At 45.1% G+C, this 19,687-nt stretch overlaps 2 protein-coding genes and 1 long non-coding RNA gene across 6 annotated transcripts in view; 2 read left to right on the forward strand and 1 right to left on the reverse strand.

Annotated features, from left to right (window-relative positions):
• Window positions 1-3,917, forward strand: part of HAGHL (hydroxyacylglutathione hydrolase like) — a 17,706-nt gene extending 13,789 nt beyond the window's left edge. Inside the window, exons 10-11 of one of the 3 annotated variants that reach the window (XM_087973148.1) lie at window positions 1,231-1,427; window positions 2,920-3,917. In XM_087973148.1, the coding sequence (XP_087829274.1) occupies window positions 1,231-1,393 (163 nt within the window). In that variant the 3' untranslated portion in view covers window positions 1,394-1,427; window positions 2,920-3,917. Of the gene's footprint in view, window positions 1-1,230; window positions 1,428-2,897 lie in introns of all 3 variants that reach the window. The other 2 variants (XM_087973149.1, XM_087973151.1) reach the window with 2 other exon arrangements.
• Window positions 3,365-16,987, reverse strand: CIAO3 (cytosolic iron-sulfur assembly component 3). The gene is made up of 11 exons (XM_087973146.1): window positions 16,897-16,987; window positions 14,443-14,535; window positions 13,361-13,504; window positions 12,829-12,958; window positions 11,746-11,880; window positions 10,509-10,627; window positions 9,407-9,536; window positions 8,481-8,553; window positions 7,454-7,591; window positions 5,470-5,627; window positions 3,365-4,478 (listed from the first exon to the last, which is right to left on the reverse strand). The coding sequence occupies exons 1-11, from the start codon at window positions 16,966-16,968 to the stop codon at window positions 4,240-4,242; spliced, it is 1,431 nt and encodes a 476-aa protein (XP_087829272.1). The 5' UTR covers window positions 16,969-16,987; the 3' UTR covers window positions 3,365-4,239.
• A 338-nt stretch (window positions 16,988-17,325) lies between these two features.
• On the forward strand, window positions 17,326-19,686 carry LOC148129641 (uncharacterized). Of its 2 annotated transcripts, none has more exons than XR_015750852.1 (3): window positions 17,326-17,749; window positions 18,676-18,804; window positions 18,914-19,686. It is a non-coding gene; the product is annotated as an uncharacterized LOC148129641 (long non-coding RNA). The 2 variants fall into 2 exon arrangements; XR_015750851.1 differs by having other exon boundaries at window positions 17,332-17,749; window positions 18,676-18,800.
• The last annotated feature ends 1 nt before the right edge of the window (window position 19,687 follows it).

Consider the following 19,687-nt stretch of genomic DNA (forward strand, 5'->3'; position numbering starts at 1 on the left):
AGCGATGAGATTCGCCATTGTCCATCAGCTGGATTATTCACTGAGGGAAGGCAAGACAAACGAACCTCATTATGGCAAAGCCTCCTGCCAGAATCAGCTTGTGTGGTTTCTTCCAGGGTATCTATAAGGGCAGCATCAAGAAGGTCATAGTTCTGGGCCTGATCATGGGATTGAAGGCCTGACCTTTTTATGTTTAAGCATTAAATGTGAAAGGCTTCACTCATACAATAGCAATAGCAATAGCACTTATATGCCACTTTCCAGCCATCTCTAAGCGGTTTACAGAGTCAGCCTCTTGCCCCCAACAATCTGGGTCCTCATTTGACCCACCTCGGAAGGAGGGAAGGCTGAGTCAATCTGGAGCTGGTCAGGATTGAACTGCTGGCAGTCAGCAGAGTTAGCCTGCAATACTGCATTCTAACTAAGGCGCACCATGGAAGGAAAGGAAAGGAAAGGAAAGGAAAGGAAAGGAAAGGAAAGGAAAGGAAGAAAGAAAGAAAGAAAGAAAGAAAGAAAAAGAAAGAAAGAAAGAAAGAAAGAAAGAAAGAAAGAAAGAAAGAAAGAAAGAAAGAAAGGCAATAGCACTTAGACTTCTATACCGCTTCACAGTGCTTTATAGCCCTAAGCGGTTTACAGAGTCAGCCTCTTGCCCCCAACAATCTGGGTCCTCATTTGACCCCCCTCGGAAGGATGGGAGGCAGAGTCAACCTTGAGCCGGTCAGGATCGAACTTCTAGTTGTGTGGCAGTTTGCCTGCAATACTGCATTCTAACCATTGCACCATCACAACTAACCAGCAGTAGCACTCAGATTTATATACCGCTCCACAGTGCTTTATAGTGCTCTCTGGCTGGTTTACAGAGTCAGCATATTGCGCCCAACAATCTGGGTTGTCGTTTTACCGACCTTGGAATGATGAGTCAACCTTGAGCTCATCGAACTCCTGGCAGTGGGTCGACAGCCTGCCAATACTGCATTCTAACCCCTGCACCACAAACAAACCCCCCCTGCTCTGCATAACATCCCAGGACACCAGTTATAACTCAAGATATGGCAATGGTTGCATGCAGATTCTCAGGACAATTCTGGCACCTCCTATCCCTGCTGGGGGAAACCAAGTTGGCTTTTGCCAAGGACCTACGGCTCCTTTCCCCCCCTCTTGTACATCTGTATAGCGTGGTAGATCTGAAGATCTCTTGGGTTTGCTAAGGGGGCTTATTTGCTGTTCCAGGGAAGAACCGGTCCAGAAGTTCACGGGCAAGTCGGCTCCTCTTGAGGCCTTCGCTGCTCTCTGCAAGGCCAAAGATAGCTTCCGGAAACCCAAAGAGCGGCTGAATCCTCAGGCCATGCTGGAGTTCCAGTGGGGGCTCTTCGATCCACTCCTGCAGAAGTGAGACCCCCCTCCCTGATGCCACGATGGGGATACAGGTGCCGTTGTTGAAGGGCTCGCTCCTCCCTCCCTCCCTGTGCTGATAGAAAAAAGTTTGAACGCCCATTGCAGAGGTCATCTAAATTAGGGGGTCGCTAACCTTTTGGACCTCAGGGACCATCCAATTCATAATTTTAAACCCCGCGGATCAGAGACCCTGGGAAAATCCCCAAAGAAGTCTGCAGGAAATTCCCCCACCCCGTTTTCCTATCGATCGATCATTCTTTATTTGGGATCTTCAGCTCCATTCTCGGGGAGAGCGTGAGAGAGACTTTTGGCTTCATGCAAGGAAAGCAGCAGAAGTCTTTCTTTCTCTCCCCCAAACTCTGCCAGAAATGAGTCTTTGTCGGCGCAACCTCTTGGAGCAGGTGGCCTTGCAGGGTCCCAAAGACTCATTTCTGGCAGAATTTGGGGAAGAGAAAAAAAGACTTTTGCTGCTTTCCTTGCATGCAGCCAAAAGCAGAAGCAGCGGAAAGCAGCAGCCCAGTGGCCAGGCATGGCGTGTGGGGTGAGGGGAGCAAGTTCCCCGCTCCGCCCTTTCCATCTCCCCTCACTACCTTGTGCTGTTCGCAATGCAAGCCTGTTTCCACGGGCCATGTGGGCGGCGCAGCCTTGTGTTCCCACGCAGCCTGGATTAATTGCTTTGGGGGTAACATTTCCCTGCAGACCACCAAAATTTTCTCACAGACCACCAGTGGTCCCCAGCTCACTGGTTGGTGACCACTGATCTAAAGCACGTTTTAGAGGCTCCGAATCTTGGCCTTATTCTCCCTTTTTGACACCTGCAGCAAATACACCTAGATTGCACGGCCTCTTTCCAGCAGCATCAAATGGGGCAGAAGCTTGTTGGAGGTGAAGTTGCCTTCTTCCATTTCCCCAAGGAGGGAAACGGCATCCTTCCCTTCCAATGCATATAACTACCTTGCTGAAAACATGGTGACGAGCATTGAAGTAACTCCTTACTTCTGTGAAGGAAGGCGCTATGGAGCTATGCAAAGCGGAGGAGGAAATATATATTGTTGCCTGCCTCCCAATTTACTATGAAATTAATGACAACTGTTCGTTCATTCTTAATTTTTCTAAAAAAATTGTTCTGTTGGGATTTAAACCCAACCTTTCCTTCAGGTGCTCAAAGCAACCATACACTCCAAATGTTCCCTCCGTAGCCCTGTGCCTGGTGGTTGAGACAATGAGTGAGACCCAGCCCCAAAATCCCTCACTTCTTTCCATGCCTGAGGATCGCTTTGAGCAGGAGGCTCCCAGGGCAAGCTGGATCTACCCCATCGTGGCCGGAAGCGTTCTCAAAAGGAGCCAGTTGGGTGGGGTGAAATCTTTTTGAGTTAAAAGAAAAACCCTGGTGTTATTAAGGGATATCTGTCATCTTCTGAACACCCTGCAATATAAAGCCCTCGCTCAACATCAATTCAATGTTTTGTAGAAATTAGAAGGAAGTATTTTGACGTGTCTACTTTTTTTTTTCCCCCTTAACAGATGAGAACGGGCTAATCAGATTCATCTCAAAGGCAAATGTAAGCTGTCTAAAATTGGGAGGCAACGGAGGGCTCATAAAAAATAGATCGCATGGACTGCCAGAATAAAGTCAAGAGAATCCAATAAGAGCGGACTGCACAATGCATCTCCAAACCAGCAAACCTGAATTGCCCCTTCACTTTCAGATCAAAGAACTTTTTAGGCCCAAACATAAATGTTCTCCCTTTTGTTCTTGGAGTGTCCAAAATCCCCTTCGTTCAGCAGGTTTGCTCTCCAGATAAAAGTTGGGCAGGCTGAAACATTGAGATATTTGGGGAAAAATGATATATTGTGCCTGCTGTTCTAGCACCAAGGCAGATGTGAAACTACACTTTCAGATACTTACCCCACACGATAGGCAAATTTTGGGCGGCCCTTATAGAAATGAGACAAAGTGGAAAACTGATTCTATGTTCTATGGTCAATTTCTTATTTTATTGATGGTTGTTGACTGTTCACACACACAGCCTTTGTGATATCCCTCAACAGAGTGGGGGGGTGCATTTCTGTTCCCGCTCCTCATGTTGCATGTGGACTAGGACAGGGTAAGGCTGCAAATGCTCCTCTTTGTGCCACATGACCGGAGCGGGGGAACTAGAATGGTGCTGCTACTCAATGCCCCACCCATCCAGAGTCATTGTAAGGAGAGGTATTTTTTCCCCTCCATAAACACCCAAACCATTTAAAAAAAAAAAAAAAGTTGGTCCCTTCTCTCGAAATGCCAAATTCGGACGGGTTCCATTTTGCTCTCGTGCAGTTATCCAGAAGAGCTCATTTCAAAAATTCTAACTTTCTGGCAGTAGGGAAAAAACGTGACGGAGCTGTAGAAAGAGTAAACTAACAACTTTTCTGCTCCAAAGATCTGATAAAAAAAAATCCAGCGGAGTGCACTGCCGTTTGCTGTGAAGCCGATGCTTTACCTTACAATTTTTAAAAATTCAAATATAAATCTTTGATGCAACCATTTGCTTAAAAAATGAAACTTTCCGCTTCACCTGCGGCAAGAAGCGATCTTCTACATCAGCAGGCCCCAACCTTTGCAACTTGGTGGCCCAGCTTGGGGGGGAGAACTGGGCTGCACAAGCGATGGGCCCGCACACACACAGAACTTGGTTGCAAGCTGCGCATGCGTGCCGCATGTGCAAGTTGAGCTGCACATGCATGCCAGCCAGTCTGCCATTCGCGCAGCCTGGTTGCGAATAGGCCATGGCTTGGTTGTGGGCTGTGGCCTAGGGTTTGGGGACCCGTGCATTGCTGTTGTGCTACACGAGCTGAGCCAATTTACCACTTAATATTAAAGCCTGTGCTGGCTTTCTCCACCGCGTGGTATTGTGTATGGAGGCGACTCTGAGCCTGTTGAGAAGTGGGGCCCCCAAGCCACTGGTCGTAGAGGTCGCTGATGGTTTCATTCGTCTCGGGGTCTTCTGGCTGGGCCGTTTCATAGAGCCCCTCCACACGATGGAGCAGATCTTTGCTGGATTCTCCTTCCGCTCTGATCTGCCCCCCTCCATTTAAACACCCTGGAAAATAAGGATTTGCAGCTGAAGGCGAGGAAAGCGAGGGAGCACTTAGCTTAAAACTGGGAGTTGCTAACTTGAGGGGGTGAGCTGGAGGAGGTTGGACTTTTGGCAGTGGGCTGTTAAGTTGGAAGTACAGGTAAATCCTCAACTTACAACCATAATTGAGCCCAAAATTTATGTGAAGTGAGACATTTGTTCAGTGAGTTTTGGCTCATTTTACGACCTTTTTTTGCCTCAGTTGTTAAGTGAATCACTTCAGTTAATAAGTTAGTAACACGATTGGTAAGCAAATCCAGCTTCCCCGTTGACTTTGCTTGTCAGAAGGCTGCAAAAAAGGGGATCAAATGCACTGTCTTAAGTGTCTCGGGACACTGCAACTGTCTTAAATATGAGTCAGTTGCCGAGCACCTGAAATTTGATCATGTGAGCATTGTGGATGCTCCAAAAGTCGTAACGATGAAAAATGGTCATAAATTGCTTTTTTCAGTGCCGTTGTAACTTTGAACACTCACTAAAAGAACTGTTGTAAGCCCAGAGCTACCTGTATGGAGCTACTCTAGGTAAACAATGGGGAAAGGAAGGGGTGGACTACTCACAAAATGTGGATATGTGGGAGACTGCCTGTGACCCCGACTTATCTGGGTGGATGGTGGGGGTAACCATCTAAACCCAGACCTAAAAAGCCAAAATGCCCACCAATTTCATTTTCTAAGCAAGTTTCCAAGACCTATTTGTGAAGCAAAGGAATTCTTGAGAACAGAACATAGGCTGGTGGCCTGCCTTTTGCTTTGCATCGTTCAGTGTCCTATTGGCAAGGGGAATGTAGCAGGCTGCCATGGCACCTACGCAGCTCTCACCAGGCCTACCATTTCCTCTCTTGAAAGAATTCCTGAAATAGTCCCAGGGAGCGCTAAGGTCACCATATCATCAGGAAGGCATTTGTCTCTCCCCTTCCAGCCATTTGCCACCTCAAACCTGTAGCCATCCTCACCTGAGGGACAAGCCATCACCTCGACATAATGGTAGGGCAGCTTTCCGCGTTTCAGTTTCTGCATGAAGTTTTGGATGTTCCGAAATCCATACGCCAGGGCGAAGTGCAGCAGAGTCTGGCCATCCTTCTCCAGCGTCACCTCTTGAAAATCCTTGTTTCTGAAGAGGATGAAGATTAGAGAGCATAGGGCAGGGGTGTCAAACTCAAATTCATCGGGGGCCGCATCAGCAGTTTGGTAATTTTTTTTTTTTAACTTGAGCCATTTTTAAAATGAATTTACTCGTGCAGGCACGGAGTAAATTCATTGAAAAAAAAAGGGGGAGGCTGCAAGGCTGGCGGCGGCACCGCTGGCCATCAGGACGAGGTCTGGCGGGCGGATTTGGCCCGCTGGCCTTGTGTTTGACACCCCTGGCATAGGGGATTGACAGCCAAAGCTTTTCCTCCAGGCTCGTGAGGAGAGAAACGCAAGTTGGGCTTCGGCAGCATCACAGATCGGGGGGAAATAAGAAATGTATCCTCAGTCATTCAGGTCATGGTTGTCCCAAAGATGCTTTTTTTTTTCCCCCAAAAGGCAACTGGACTTTATTTTTCCTTGAAGATGTTTTGCTTCCGATCCAAGAAAGTTCTTCAGTTCTCACTGAAGAAGCTTCTTGGATGAGAAGCAAAACGTCTTCAAGGAAAAACAAACTCCACTTGCCTTTTGAAAAAACAACAACAACACACCCCTTTCTTGCTGCTTGAAGAACTGAGCAATTCCTGGCATTTCTTTGGAACTGCACTATAGCAAGATTCAAGCACTTACAGGCAGCAACTACTCAATCTAAGGGTTTAACAGCCTTTTAGTTGAGGGGCTCTACTTTACATAGAAGGGGTGAAAAACCCCAGTGGGGCCAGGCAGTGATGGAAAGAGCACTGGTAACAGAGGCAAGGCCAACCTTTTTCCTCCTAGGCTTGGGGGAAGTAGTTCCTCTTAAAAAACAACAACTATGCAGAACCATTAGGTCAGGGGTCTCCAACCTTGCCTTTAGCCTGAGGACTCAACTCCCAGATTCCCAGCCAGCTTTGCTGGCTTTAGTCCTCAGCTTAAGCAGTGAGATCTGACCCCTGCATTAGGTGATTCCGGATTCTGGGAGTTGAAGTCCTCCAGGCTTAAAGTTGCCAAGGTTGGAGACCCTGCATTAGGTGACCCTGCATTAGGTGATTCCGGATTCTGGGAGTTGAAGTCCTCCAGGCTTAAAGTTGCCAAGGTTGGAGACCCCTGCATTAGGTGACCCTGCATTAGGTGATTCCGGATTCTGGGAGTTGAAGTCCTCCAGGCTTAAAGTTGCCAGGTTGGAGACCCTGCATTAGGTGACCCTGCATTAGGTGATTCCGGATTCTGGGAGTTGAAGTCCTCCAGGCTTAAAGTTGCCAAGGTTGGAGACCCCTGCATTAGGTGACCCCTGCATTAGGTGATTCCGGGATTCTGGGAGTTGAAGTCCTCCAGGCTTAAAGTTGCCAAGGTTGGAGACCCCTGCATTAGGTGACCCCTGCATTAGGTGATTCCGGGATTCTGGGAGTTGAAGTCCTCCAGGCTTAAAGTTGCCAAGGTTGGAGACCCCTGCATTAGGTGACCCCTGCATTAGGTGATTCCGGGATTCTGGGAGTTGAAGTCCTCCAGGCTTAAAGTTGCCAAGGTTGGAGACCCCTGCATTAGGTGATTCCCCCTGACGTTTTTCATGTCACAAGGTAGAAAAAAAATCTGAGCTTAACAAACTGCCCCTCACAGGTTATTTCATGAAGCTTCAAAAGAGCAGAAGATCAGTGTACCAGGACATTTTTACCCCTGAAATTTAGAACGCGGCCACAAGAAAATACGAAGGCCGGGTGTGTCCTATGACTGACCTGAGTGAATGCCACTATCCTGTTCCCTTCTGGGAAGAGGGTGAAGGCAAGGGGTGGGGGGGTGGGGAAGGAGGGCTAGGAAGGAAGTCAAACTCCTTACTTTAGGGCCTTGTAGTGAAGCTCCTCCACTGGAATGCCAAAGAGCTCCCTTGCTGCATATCTGAATATGTGCTCCAAGTATCCCCCAGAGCCACCTCCAGAGTGGCCAAACAGCTGCTCTTCCACAAGGCTGCCAAACCTGCAGTGGGGGAAAAAGGGCTACAAAGTCAAGTTCTCAACTCCTGGTCACTCTATGGAGATACTACATCCATGTAGTTTTCTTTTCTGACTTTCCTATCCAGCCAAAGGACAGGGGTTTTTCTCAAGACCAGCAAAGATTGGCTAAGGGCTACCATCCACAGGGCCTGAATGACTCCTTGCATTCTTGGATACAATATGGGAATTCATTTCTGCTGCCTTCTTTCAGGATATTCCCCCCCACCCCCTCACACACACACTTCTTGGTTTAGTCTCCAGCCCTTGGCTTTCCTTGCTAGTCTCCCAGGTAAGGGCCAACCAGTTCCAATCCGTTTCAAACTTTACAACAGCATCCCATTAAATATTACATACCACCAAATGCCCAGCAGTGTTTTAGTAAAACCAAAGTCCAATCTAGGGATAGAGGAGAGGGGAACAGCATAGCATCCAAACCCAGCCACTGGAATCCACAACCCTCGGCCTCATCTGCAATGGCAGAAGACACACTGAGCAGCTTATTGCTAGACAGATGGCAAACTTGATCACTTTTGAGATGTGGCTGATCTCTCACTCCAGCATGTCTCATCAGTGAGAGATGCTCCGAACTGGAAATTGGACTTTGGCCGTGCTCTTGAATTGAGTTGAACAACTTTTATTAAGCCTAACTTGGCCTTTAAACAATGTGCAATTCTAAATCAAAGTGGATCCAGCCAGGGCAAAACTAAAACCAGCTCACTTAGGGTGAGGTCATCTGGATCTATTCGTGAGTGAGCTGTAATGACCAGGAGAAGGGATGCATCATGCCTTCTCCTGGTGATGTTGCAGAAGAAAGTGGAGAAAACAGACTTGGCAAGCTTGGCAAGTAGCTGAATTCCCAGGGAGGGTCTTACATGCTATCCAAAGGCACAGGATTCACTTCAAGAAGGGATACTCCTTCCTGGTCCAGCAACTTTAAGACTTCTCCTGAAATGAAGAGTGGTGACAATGAACTCAAGCAGATCCTAGAGATCAAGTCTCTAGACAAGAAGCTCCACAGGATTCCAAGGCAATCCCAGGTGAGTCTCACTGGCATACAACGGGAAACTCCCTGCATGAAAGTTAAATGAAAGTGCAAGAATGCAATATTTGATTTGTGCCTTTTTTGAATCCATTTTTGAAAAAGGAAGTATTAAATTTATGCTGCATGACCTCGAGTGATAGGAATTAGAATTTGGGAAGGGGTGCTACAGATGGGGAAAAAATAGTGTCAGATACCAGTTAACTCCCTTGGCCTGAGTTTGCTGTAGCTAGTGAGAGTCACCAGCCTCTTTCTATCTTGGAACTATGTTCAACCCATTAAATTGCAAGCTTGCCAGAGGCAGTAATAATCATGTTTCTTGGATGCCTCAAGTCACTGGGATCAGGTGGTGTATAAAAAAAACAGAACTAATTCCTTCTTATGGTAAATACTAGGATTATATAAAATGCCCCAAATCCGTTATGCTTGGAGCAACAAAACCCCATCTCGCTTTGAGTTCAAGAAATCCAGAAATGTAAGAAAAATCCATTCTAATTCAAAATGAAGTGTTTCACATTCTAAGTTATTTGCATATCCCTAGTAAATGTATCAAGAGAGTAATTAATCTGCATTGTCTCTCTGTCCCCAATTGCGTGGCTGAAGTACTTAATTTGGAGGTTCCCCCTCCCCACCTGTGATAAATGGGACCCTGGCCTCTATCAAGATTCCTATCAGAGCAGGATTAATTCACAGAAGGAACTGACAGAGGAGGAGCAGGGTCCTTCCCTCTCCCAAGATCATTTAGATCTGCACTTTTACCTGTTGTAATCACACAGTCAACCTCACGGGTCTGGTGCTTTTCGATGAAAAAATCTGGCCTGGAAGCTTCTAGCTTTTTGTCATAGCAAGGCATCACAGTGACATGGTAGATTTGGTCTGGGGTCAGGCTCTGGAACAAAAAAGGGTTTTGAAATGGTATTGAAACTGGCAAAAAGAATACCTAGCCCTAAATTCCCAACATGCAACTGAACAATGGAGAACAAAGGACAGAGACACATCCCAGTTTGGGGCTTGAGTTGTCAGGCAATCAGAAATTTGACGATTCAGCTCACCCTTCTCTTTTATATATCACTTCCCCCTCTATTGCTCTCCAAATGTTGGCTAGGGGATTCCTGGAATTGTAGCTGTACATCTGAAGAGTAACATATACAGAATGGCTGGTCTAAGTGACCCAGTGGGGGGCAATCACATCATGGTAGATTGCATTGCACTTATGGCAGAGGCACTGAGGCGCTTCCGAGTTGAAAGGATTAGCTGGTGAATCACCATTGCTGAGGGGATGCCCAGCAGGTGTTAGAATGAAGGACAGGAGCTCAGATCACCCCAGGGCAGCACTTAGGTCTCCAACGCAAACTTGCTAACCTCCAACCCCAGCTAACCACTCAAACCACCATATTCCTTAGCAATAGCAGTAGCACGTAGACTTATATACGGCTTCACAGTGCTTTACATCCCTCTCTAAGCAGTTCACAGAGTCAGCCTATTGCCCCCAACAATCTTGGTCCTCATTTTACTCATCTTGGAAGGACAGAAGGCTGAGACAACCTTGAGCCTGGTGGACTTGAACTGCCAAATTGCAGGCAGCTGGCAGGCAGCAGAGGTAGAAGTAGCCTGCAGTACTGCATTCTAACCACTGTGCCATCACGGCTCTATGGGTAGATCACTGAATAAGGAAAAACTGGCTGCCCCTTTGGGAAAACACACACACACACACAAATCCTGTTTTTACAGAGGGAGCAAAGGCTCTGAGCTACAACTACAGCAGATACTTGTAGCACATTTGCCAGTTTGTCCTTTGCCTCTAGTGGCTTCCAAACTTCCTATTACATCTGCTGTCTTGTGAGAAAACTTTGAGCAACACCTGTTGTTTGGCAAAGTGGTCCTTAATCAGGGAACCCATGATCTGCTGGGGTGATCTGGTAGTGCTGATGTATGGGATGATAAAACTTCCATGGGTTTTTTCAGCGTAACAGATCCAACCTGCAAGGGAAACATTTTAAAAGAATTAAACCAATCCTGCTATCTATCTTGGGTCAATGAAAGCTACCTAGCAAAGATGGACCATGGCCCAATTCAACAGTTGCACAAGTTCTTTTTTTCCATCCATTAAACTGAATGTAACCAGATACCTAAATATTATCAAGCCCCAAATATTTGGGCAAGACAACAAAAGCAATTGCTCAGATTATGGTAAGGTATATTTAATGCCATTTTTGAGATAAAGAAATGTGATAATTGCAAAAAGAATTTCTGAATCTCTTTCAGTGAGTTCACAAAGGCACAACTGGTTTGCATGATTTGAAACATTCCTTGGTTATTTTCCCCACAGGGTGAATTGCCATTTGTGACAAAAGCTGCCAACAGACGGCCCTCTGTCTCTCGATCCATTATGCCTCCGATGTTTTTCATGCCTTTCCCAGCTTCCATACCACCATTCACAGCATGGAAAACAGGCAGGACATATGGAAGTTGCAAAATTGCCTGCTTAGTTCTAAAAATGCAAATAGAGGTAGTCCTCTAAAGACTTCATTCTAGTTCCCTGATCACCCTCGTTGCCCTTCTGTACAGGTTGAATAACAGAACAACGTTGGAAAGTACCTTGGAGGTCCTCTAGTCCAACCCCTCACTCAAGCACGAGACCCGACACCATTTCAGACAAATGGTTGTCCGGTCTCTTTTTAAAAGCCTCCAGTGATGGAGTACTCAGAACTTCTGAATGCAAGCCATTCCACTGGTTAATTGTTCTCCCTCTCAGGAAACTTCTCCTTAGTTCTACGTTGCTTCTCTCCTTGCTTAACTTCCACCCGTTGCTTCTGGTCCTGCCCTCAGGTGCTTTGGAATAGATTAACTCCCTTAAAACCCTAATTGGGACTAGAATTTCAGGAGTAGGTCACTGTGGTCACAGCACCCAGGTGACTGGATCTGATCCCCGCCCCCCTTATTTTTACAGTGTTTACAGCAGATTCTAGGAGTTGAAGTGCACAAGTTGCCAAGTTTGGGGACCCCTAGCTTACAGTGTCAGATCTAGGGTACATCCCATCAAGGAGAGGTTTGCTTCAGTCTTCCCTCCCCTCTGGTGCCATGTGGCATTTACTGACCAGGGCAAGCAGCAGCTAACATGGGCAAAGCCTTCTTATCTTCTACTCGTCTCTGGAAACGTTGCACAAATTCCCGCTGGTTCTCTAGCAAGCTGAAGTTCCTGGTGAAAGTTGTATCAAAGACAAAATGCACCCCTGATAAAGGAGAAGGAAGAGAAAGAAGTGTTGAATAGTTACAACGAGGAAGTGCAACTCAGGATGGCATTTGGTCAATCAGCTGCAGCAACCATCGATCAGCAGCAACAATTTCACAGGACTTATGAATGGTATTTCATTAGCTCATGCAGCTGGCCAAGATTACAGAAAGGACTGTACAGATTTCTGTACGGCACTGTTAATGCTAGGCTGGAGCAAATGGATAGTCTTTGATTATAAGAAGTTCCAGCCTTATTTGCAGTGAGTTCTTTACATACTTTGAATGCTGCTTCTTTCCTTCTCAGTTGCTATTTATAAGCTGCCATCAAATTCACCCTGTACTGCTTGAATTTTCATATCTGATCTTTCTTCCCTTTTTCCCCCTAGCCTCCTCACAATTCTGAATGCAAATTAAAGTATTACGTTTGCAAAGCATTAGGAAATCACAATAACTGAATACAGGAGTAGAGTATTGGATAAGATTACTTTCTCATTTACATCATGTGCTTGATGATTTCCACATAAGTGCAGAAACGGAATTTTCTTATAGCTACCCTGTTCAATTTCTCTGCAAGTGTTTCAGAACAGCATAATCCAGAATTTTTCGCAACTTCCCAGAAATATGATTGAATTATTTTACACTCATTTTTGTAGGCTAGTTTCCATGCTTATGGGTGATAATGATTGAATTATTATAATTAGTATAAGATGAGGAAAAACATTTTACTACCTTTTAAATATGTCAGCTTATATAAATGTCAATGCATATATTTTAAATTTGTTTTATTTTCTCACATTTCCCATATTTCTGTCTAACACTGCTTAGGTATGACACACAAATGACTTTGATTTGGATTAATTTGCTCGGATTAGCTCAGCATCCCTTTTGAGAATTTTAAGGAGCAAACTTTATATGCAAATCTCCATTTTTAGATGAAAACTACTCACCTAAATTCTTAAAGAAGGCTGTCAGCTTTTTAGCGGTGTCTAAAGGAGTCATTCCAAATCTTGCAGCTAAAGAAGCTCTGGACTGTGGAGATATAGACACCACCACCAATTTCTTGGGAGGACTGGATGCCTTTTAGTTTAAAAAAAGAAAAAGAAAAAACAGTAACTCTCCACTGACCTAACACATTGATATTTGTATAACATAAGGCAGGTAAACTATTTCCATGCATTTATTATCTAATACATTAAACATACCTTTTCACTAGAGGAGCAAAAATTAATATTAACATTTGACTCATGATGAACATGTCCCTTCTCTCTCCCTTCCCCCCCAAATATTCAAGGTAGATAATGATTAAAAATGGTAATGGAAAAAGAGAAAGTGGGAAGCCATTAAAATATAACTTCCTGCTTAGTGCAAGAATCAAAATTAAATGCAACATCATCATCGTTAGGCCTTTGGTTCCAATTTGTTCCCTCTGCCCTATTGAAATACATAATAAATCCATACTAAAATGCTAAATCACTTTACCTTATTGGCATTTAATACTCTGGAGAGCTCTTCGTGGCTCTGCTGAGTGATGAGGACGCTCTCTGCTGACGTGATGCAACCACTGCAGGCCAAGCAGTCGTTGAGGGTAATCTTGGCCTTTTCCAGTTTTTGTGACCCTCCGTCCTAGGAAGGAAGTCATCGAATGGACTGCTGTCAGCATCCTGAAAAAAGTAATCGCGATGGGGATCCACAGGGAAGATCAAATGAGAGCTGTCGCCACACAAACGAAGCCCCACCACTTTCCTGCATGCAGCATGGTTGTGTGGCTACCATCTTGATCCTTTTGACGCACATACACACCCCAGGAACAGGTAGTCCTCGACTTACAACACTACATTTAGTGACGGTCAAAGTTACAACAGCACTGAAAAAAGTGACTTATAGCCAGCCGTGTTTCACATCTACATGCATTGCAGAATCCCCAAGAATCACAAATTTGGATGTTTGGCAACCAATTTACACTGATGATGGTTGCAGTATCCTGGGATCATGTGATCCCGTTTTGTGACCTTCTGATGAACAAAGTCAATGGGGAAGTCAGATTCATCTAACAACTGTGTTCCTAATTTAAAAACGGCAATGATTCATTTAACGAATGTGGCAAGCAAAGTTGTAAAATGGGGCAAAACTCCCTTAACAAATGTCTCATTTAGCAACAGAAGTTTTGGGCTCAATTGTGGTCTTAAGTGGAGGGCTACCTGTACTCATGCTCATTTCCTACTTTTGTTTACAGGGTTCCCACTATCAAAGACAATAGAGGGGTTACAGATTTCTTTTGTTCTGCTCCACAGAGTGATTTGTACTAGACTATACTCTTGAGAACACTAATCTGTTGTCAAAAGTTGGAGTTTCACAGCAAAAACTAAGGTAAGTTTCTGATTATGACAAAAATGAACCACATCAATTGTTGGTCCACAAATCTAGAATGCCTTCCAGCCCAACAAAAAGTTCTGCTAAAGATGATTTGTGTTGAACAGTTACCAATCACTTTAAAACATGTTGAAAAAAAGTTTGTTCTATAGTCCCTAAAACACACTCAGACAGGGGAAAGAAAACTTTACCTGGTCAACTTGGAAATAAGTTCCATCATCTTCAATACGGATCTTAGCTGCTACTTTCCCAGACTTGTTAACTTTGATTGGTTTTATGCATTCCTGAAAGGGAAATCAAACAATTTAATCAATAAGACAACAAACATCTGTAATAAAAACAAAACAAATATAAAAATATGTGGAATTAAACATTTAAAGTTTAACTTAAACCAAGCTTCCTAGGTGAATCACAAATATAACTATGATCTGGCTGGCATTATATTCATCCCCTTCAGAAAACTCTGAAGTTTTCTGTGAGTCTACTAAATTGATTTCCACAGGCACCACCTTTTCCAAGCTTAAAACATAGATATGGATCTTAGATGTCTAACATGGAAAACAAATGAAGCCAATGCTCCGCAAAAGAGAAAAAAAAATATTTGAAAAAAATGAAAGATGTAATTTGCTTACAGTAAACCTGTATAAGAAAAAAGGTAAAAAATATTTGTTTTACAATATATAAATTATTGCTCAAAAATATTTGTTTTACAAATTATTTTGACCAAGAATTTATATCCTCAGGATCAATGAAGAAAAAGTGAGTTGTTTTGTAAACGCACAATTGATGATCTTGATAGATATGTAGAAAAAATCAAATGAGACTAAAATTATAATAATCAGAACATACATATCTAATGAAAACTATATTCTTTAAAGGATTTACAGAAAAAATACTAGATTTTTAATGAATGAATGAAAATTGGTGAGTCTTGGGAAATTGGAATTATTTTTTCAGAATGAGTTAAAAAACTGTTTTTTGCATCAATTAATGCAAGATAAACTGCGAAATACAAAACTACCAAAAGTTATGTTTTGAAATGACAGAGAACTTTTGAGCTCATAGATATATGGAAACATATAAATGGAAATGTTAAAGAACACACATACTTTTCTGAAAGACACAAATCCTTTTCAAGAATAGATACGTTTTGGGTTTCTAAGAAATTAGCTGTATTAGTAAAAACAAAGATACTACCAAACATGATCTCACATTTTAATCCAGTGTCTTTGACATAATGAGAAAGCAGAATTTACAGATGGAGGTTAAATGGGACTCTTATTACAAAAAGAATAAGTAATCAAGGACTATAAAAAAAGAACTGAAGTTTTTAAAGAAGAAGCTAAATAAAAGTACAGACACAAGAACAAAATGGAACACAAGTGAGGATAATATATAAGAGGATAATTTATAAAGAGCAACAAAGTTGTTTAGGAGCCCGGAGACTAAAACATATGAAGAACAGTTGCTGGAACAGGCTATGTCTAGTTTAAAGAAAAGGACTAGGGGAGACATGATAGCAGTGTTCAAATATCTGAGGGGCTGCCCCAAAGAAGAGGGGGGTCAAGCTATCCTCCAAAACACCTGAAGGCAGGACAAGAAGCAATGGAGGGAAACTAATCATGGAGAGAAGCAACCTAGATCTAAGGAGAAATTTCCTAAGAGTGAGGAAAATTAACCAGTGGAACGATTTAGTCTTCATCACGGAGGGATTTCAGATGAAATCTTAGTAAGACCACACTTGGAATGCTTCATCCAGTTTTGGCCATATAAAAAGGAAGCTGAGACTCTTGGAAAGAGTGCAGAGAAGAACAACTAAAATGATTAAATGCCTGGAGACTAAATCATATAAAGAACGGCTGCAGGAACTGGGTGTGTCTAGTCTAATGGAAAGAAGGACTAGGGGAGACATGATAGCAGTCTTCCAATATCTCAGGGGCTGCCCCAAAGAAGAAGGAGTCAAGACATTCTCCAAAGCACCTGAGCGCAGGACAAGAAGCAACCGGTGGAAATTAACTGGGGACAGAAGCAACTAGGAGAAATTTCCTGACAGGGAGGACAATCAACCAGTGGAACAACTGGACTTCAGAAGGGGTGGGCGCTGCATCACGGGAGGCTTTCAAGAAGAGCCTGGGCAGCCATTTGTCCGGAGCAGAAGAGGGTCCCCTGCTTGAGGAGGGGGCTGGACCAAGAAGACCTCCAAGGTCCCTTCCAGCTCCGTTATTCTATGTTCTACATGAGAGCACTGTGCCTGTTTCCCTGCTGCTTGCTGGGAGGGGAGCGCCCAAGGCCGGAGGGGAGGGCGAGAGCAGCCTTCCGGGCCCGATGCCAAGTGGACAAGAGGGCCGTCAACAGCCATTGTTATACCGCCCGGCTCCTTTTACAAACCACGCAGAAGCTTTCACAACTGCCCAAGAATGGAGCTCTTTGAAACTGAGGCCGCTTCCTAGACATGGGAACCCCAACCGCAGCGAGGGTGTGAGGAAGCCCGTCCTCCCGGCGGCCCTTTGGGGCACAACGACGCCGCTTCGGCCAACGGAGAAGGGCAGCTCCTGCCAGCCACGCTCGCCCACCTGACAGGGCTACCGATAAGGCCTGCGAGGGTCGCTTCGGCCAAGGGAAGCGGACCCCAAACTGGCGCCCACCTGCGAGGGGCCGATGAAATCGTCCAGGTCGGTCAGCTGCAGAGCGCCGCTGAAGGGCGACGCCACCGCCATCTTGCGCCCGCCGTAAAGCGGTCGTAAAGCGCTTCTGCCAAAGGCGGCGATGACGCTAACAGGCCCTTCTGTCGTAAAAGCCACCGCGAGAGGCAGGCCTAGGAGGCTCCGCCCACTCTCCGGGGGTGGGGCGGTTTGAGGACCGCGAGGCAAGCGACGAGCCTCCGCCAACGAGGACGAGGACACACGAGGCTCCGCCCATTCTCCTCCTGGGGGGTGTGTGGCGGTTTGAGGGACAGGGAGGCAAACAAATGAGGCTCCACCCATTCTTCGGAAGGGCGGTTTGAAAGACTCTGAGGGAGGCGCACGACGCTCTGCCCATCCTCTGGAGGAGGGGAGGATGACAGTTTGAGGGACCGCTACACAGACACAGGAGGCCCCGCCCATTCCCTTCCTGGGGTGTGTCGGTCGGAGGCAAGCAAACGAGGCTCCGCCCATTCTCTTCCGAGGGGAGGGTGGCGGTTTGAGAGACCGCGAGGCAAACAAACGAGGCTCCGCCCATTCGCGGGGAGGGGGGGGCAGGGGAGAAAGTGGCGGTTGGGGGAGAAGAGTCTTTGGCTGGGAGGGAGAAACTGACGGGGCATTTCAGAGGCTGCGCACTGGCGTTGCGCTCCAGGACCTCAACGGGGGCGGGGGGCGGGGGGTGTCTCCCAAGGCCCCCTCAGCCGTCGCCGAGTAAATGGGGGCGACCCTCCAATTCACAGTGGGGTCTATTGGCTGCTCCCCAAAAAGCCTCGGGCTGCACTAACCGAACTTCTCAGTCTCCTACCAGCCTTGCGAGGTAGTCCAGACAGGAAGCGCAGCCAGAAGGACTAGCTCTTAAATTTTATTGTTAAGGTTATATTCAGTTTTGAAGACAGCAAAGTCCACTTTTTGAGTAAAGAGGATTTTTTTTGGGGGGGGGGGGAATGCTTTCTCCCTCTAAGGACATGTTTCTCCTGTTTCTCCTTTGGGGAAATATAATATTCTACCCTCTTTTAATGTCCCCCAAAATATTTCATCATCTGAGGAGGGGGGCTTCTCACAAATCCATCTCATCCTGGGAACCCTTTTTTTTTTTGAACTATTACCATCTGTACAGAATATTAAAAACAAGTACAAATATGGTGAAAAACAGTTTCTATCCCAGGGCAGTAGCTCTATTGAATTCTACTGTATAGTGCAATATTAATGCAATATTAGGGGTTTTCAATTCAATGTATAGAATGTGAAGGATGTTTGTTTGTGTTTATTTTCATAGTACACTTGAAGATGGTATTTAATTTCGTTGTACGAGGTGCAATGACAATTAACTAAACTAAACTTTTACAATACTAGCCAATACAGTATCAACAGTAGAGACCTTCAATGTTCTAGGTTCTATAATTTCTCAAGACTTAAAATAAACACCTAACATCCATTTATGTCAAGACTAAGCAGCCCCCTCTCAAGGGGTCGGGATAAGACACCAACTTATCCCCAATTTACAATGCAAGTCCTTTTGGCTACTCCAAGAAGATTCCACACCTCTGGTTCAGGTGACCCTGAGGTCCCAGGTAAAACCCCCAAGGAACCACAACGGCCCTCAGAAAGAATTAAGATAGTTGGCTGCACAGAAAACACAATATTTCAACACACGCACACACACACCATCCTGTCAGAACCCATCATTCCCCGCCTCTCACCAACTAATCTCAGCTGTCAACTGTCTTTCCATCTCTCCCGCAGCATCCAATACAACTGATGAAGCTTCCCAGATAGGAATCGGTCCAGTTGCCTTCTCAAACTAAATGCCACTTTTCAATATTCCCAGAATCATGGAATATCAGAACTACCATCGCTGAATCAAGAAGGCGTGTCAGATATCCTTCATTGCACAGCAGCGTGCTTGAATTAATTTGGTTTGCTTGTTCTTTTTCTGAAGCTTTTCTTCCTTGACTAACAGTCATAAATGATTGTTATTTAGGTGGATTCCAAAGGTGGTGCAGAAGAACCCAGATGAAGGAAGGCAGGGTTTGGATTCTTGGCTTTGGAGGCTGCAAATCCAAAGCCAGCAGATCAAGGACTTGTGCAAAGGAAAACAGGACCTGGATGAAGGGAGAGAGCTATTGGGTGCTCATTAGATAACCTGGATAACTGTTTCTACTGCTGACCCCCTTTTCCTTTTCCAGATTTCTGGGTGAGGCTATGGAAGGTATAAAAGGTTGAATAGATCAAGTCTTTGTTGAGGGGGAAGAGAGATTTGTTGATACAAGAAGAGAGAGAGACATTTTTGTAGATGAACAGGACTTGGGTTTTCCTCTTTTGGGTTTGACCTTGGGATGGTTGGTTGGCCTTGGAGGGAACCACCGACTAAAACCAGAAATCTTCTCTTCTTTCCCTGCCCCTTTACTCAGAAATGGACTACTGTTCCTTGAACTCATGCGACCAACCAGTGCCAACTTAAAAAGAATTTCTTGGGCCCCCAGGGATGACCACCTTGGTAATCTTTGGGCTTTATGTGCTGGTTGTGTTTTTCTACACCTGTGCACCTGTTGCTACTGCTCATTCCGAGACAGTGGCATCACTACAACCCAGGAAACCCTAGGGCACTGAAAGCAGGGGTAATATTGAAGCAAAATGGATAACTTCGGTGATGACCAGTGTGATCTGCAATGTTTAATATTGGTGTTAAACTGTAGGCCCCTCCTGTAATGCTGGGAGTATGACTAGATAAATCTTGGAATTTTCCACACCCAAC

The sequence above is a fragment of the Notechis scutatus genome, chromosome 12 (assembly GCF_049901735.1).
Source record: "Notechis scutatus isolate UNSWTSFEM ecotype Mainland chromosome 12, rNotScu1.2, whole genome shotgun sequence".
NCBI classification, from domain to species: domain Eukaryota; kingdom Metazoa; phylum Chordata; class Lepidosauria; order Squamata; family Elapidae; genus Notechis; species Notechis scutatus.

Excerpts from the sequence above, each read along its gene's own strand:
- CIAO3 (XM_087973146.1), bottom strand. The coding sequence starts at position 16,968 with ATGGCGGTGGCGTCGCCCTTCAGCGGCGCTCTGCAGCTGACCGACCTG. Across the intron at positions 10,628-11,745 it reads GTTAGCTGCTGCTTGCCCTG|GTTGGATCTGTTACGCTGAA; the intron begins GTCAGTAAATGC and ends TTTCCCTTGCAG. Across the intron at positions 4,479-5,469 it reads GGTGATGGCTTGTCCCTCAG|GGTGTTTAAATGGAGGGGGG; the intron begins GTGAGGATGGCT and ends CTTATTTTCCAG.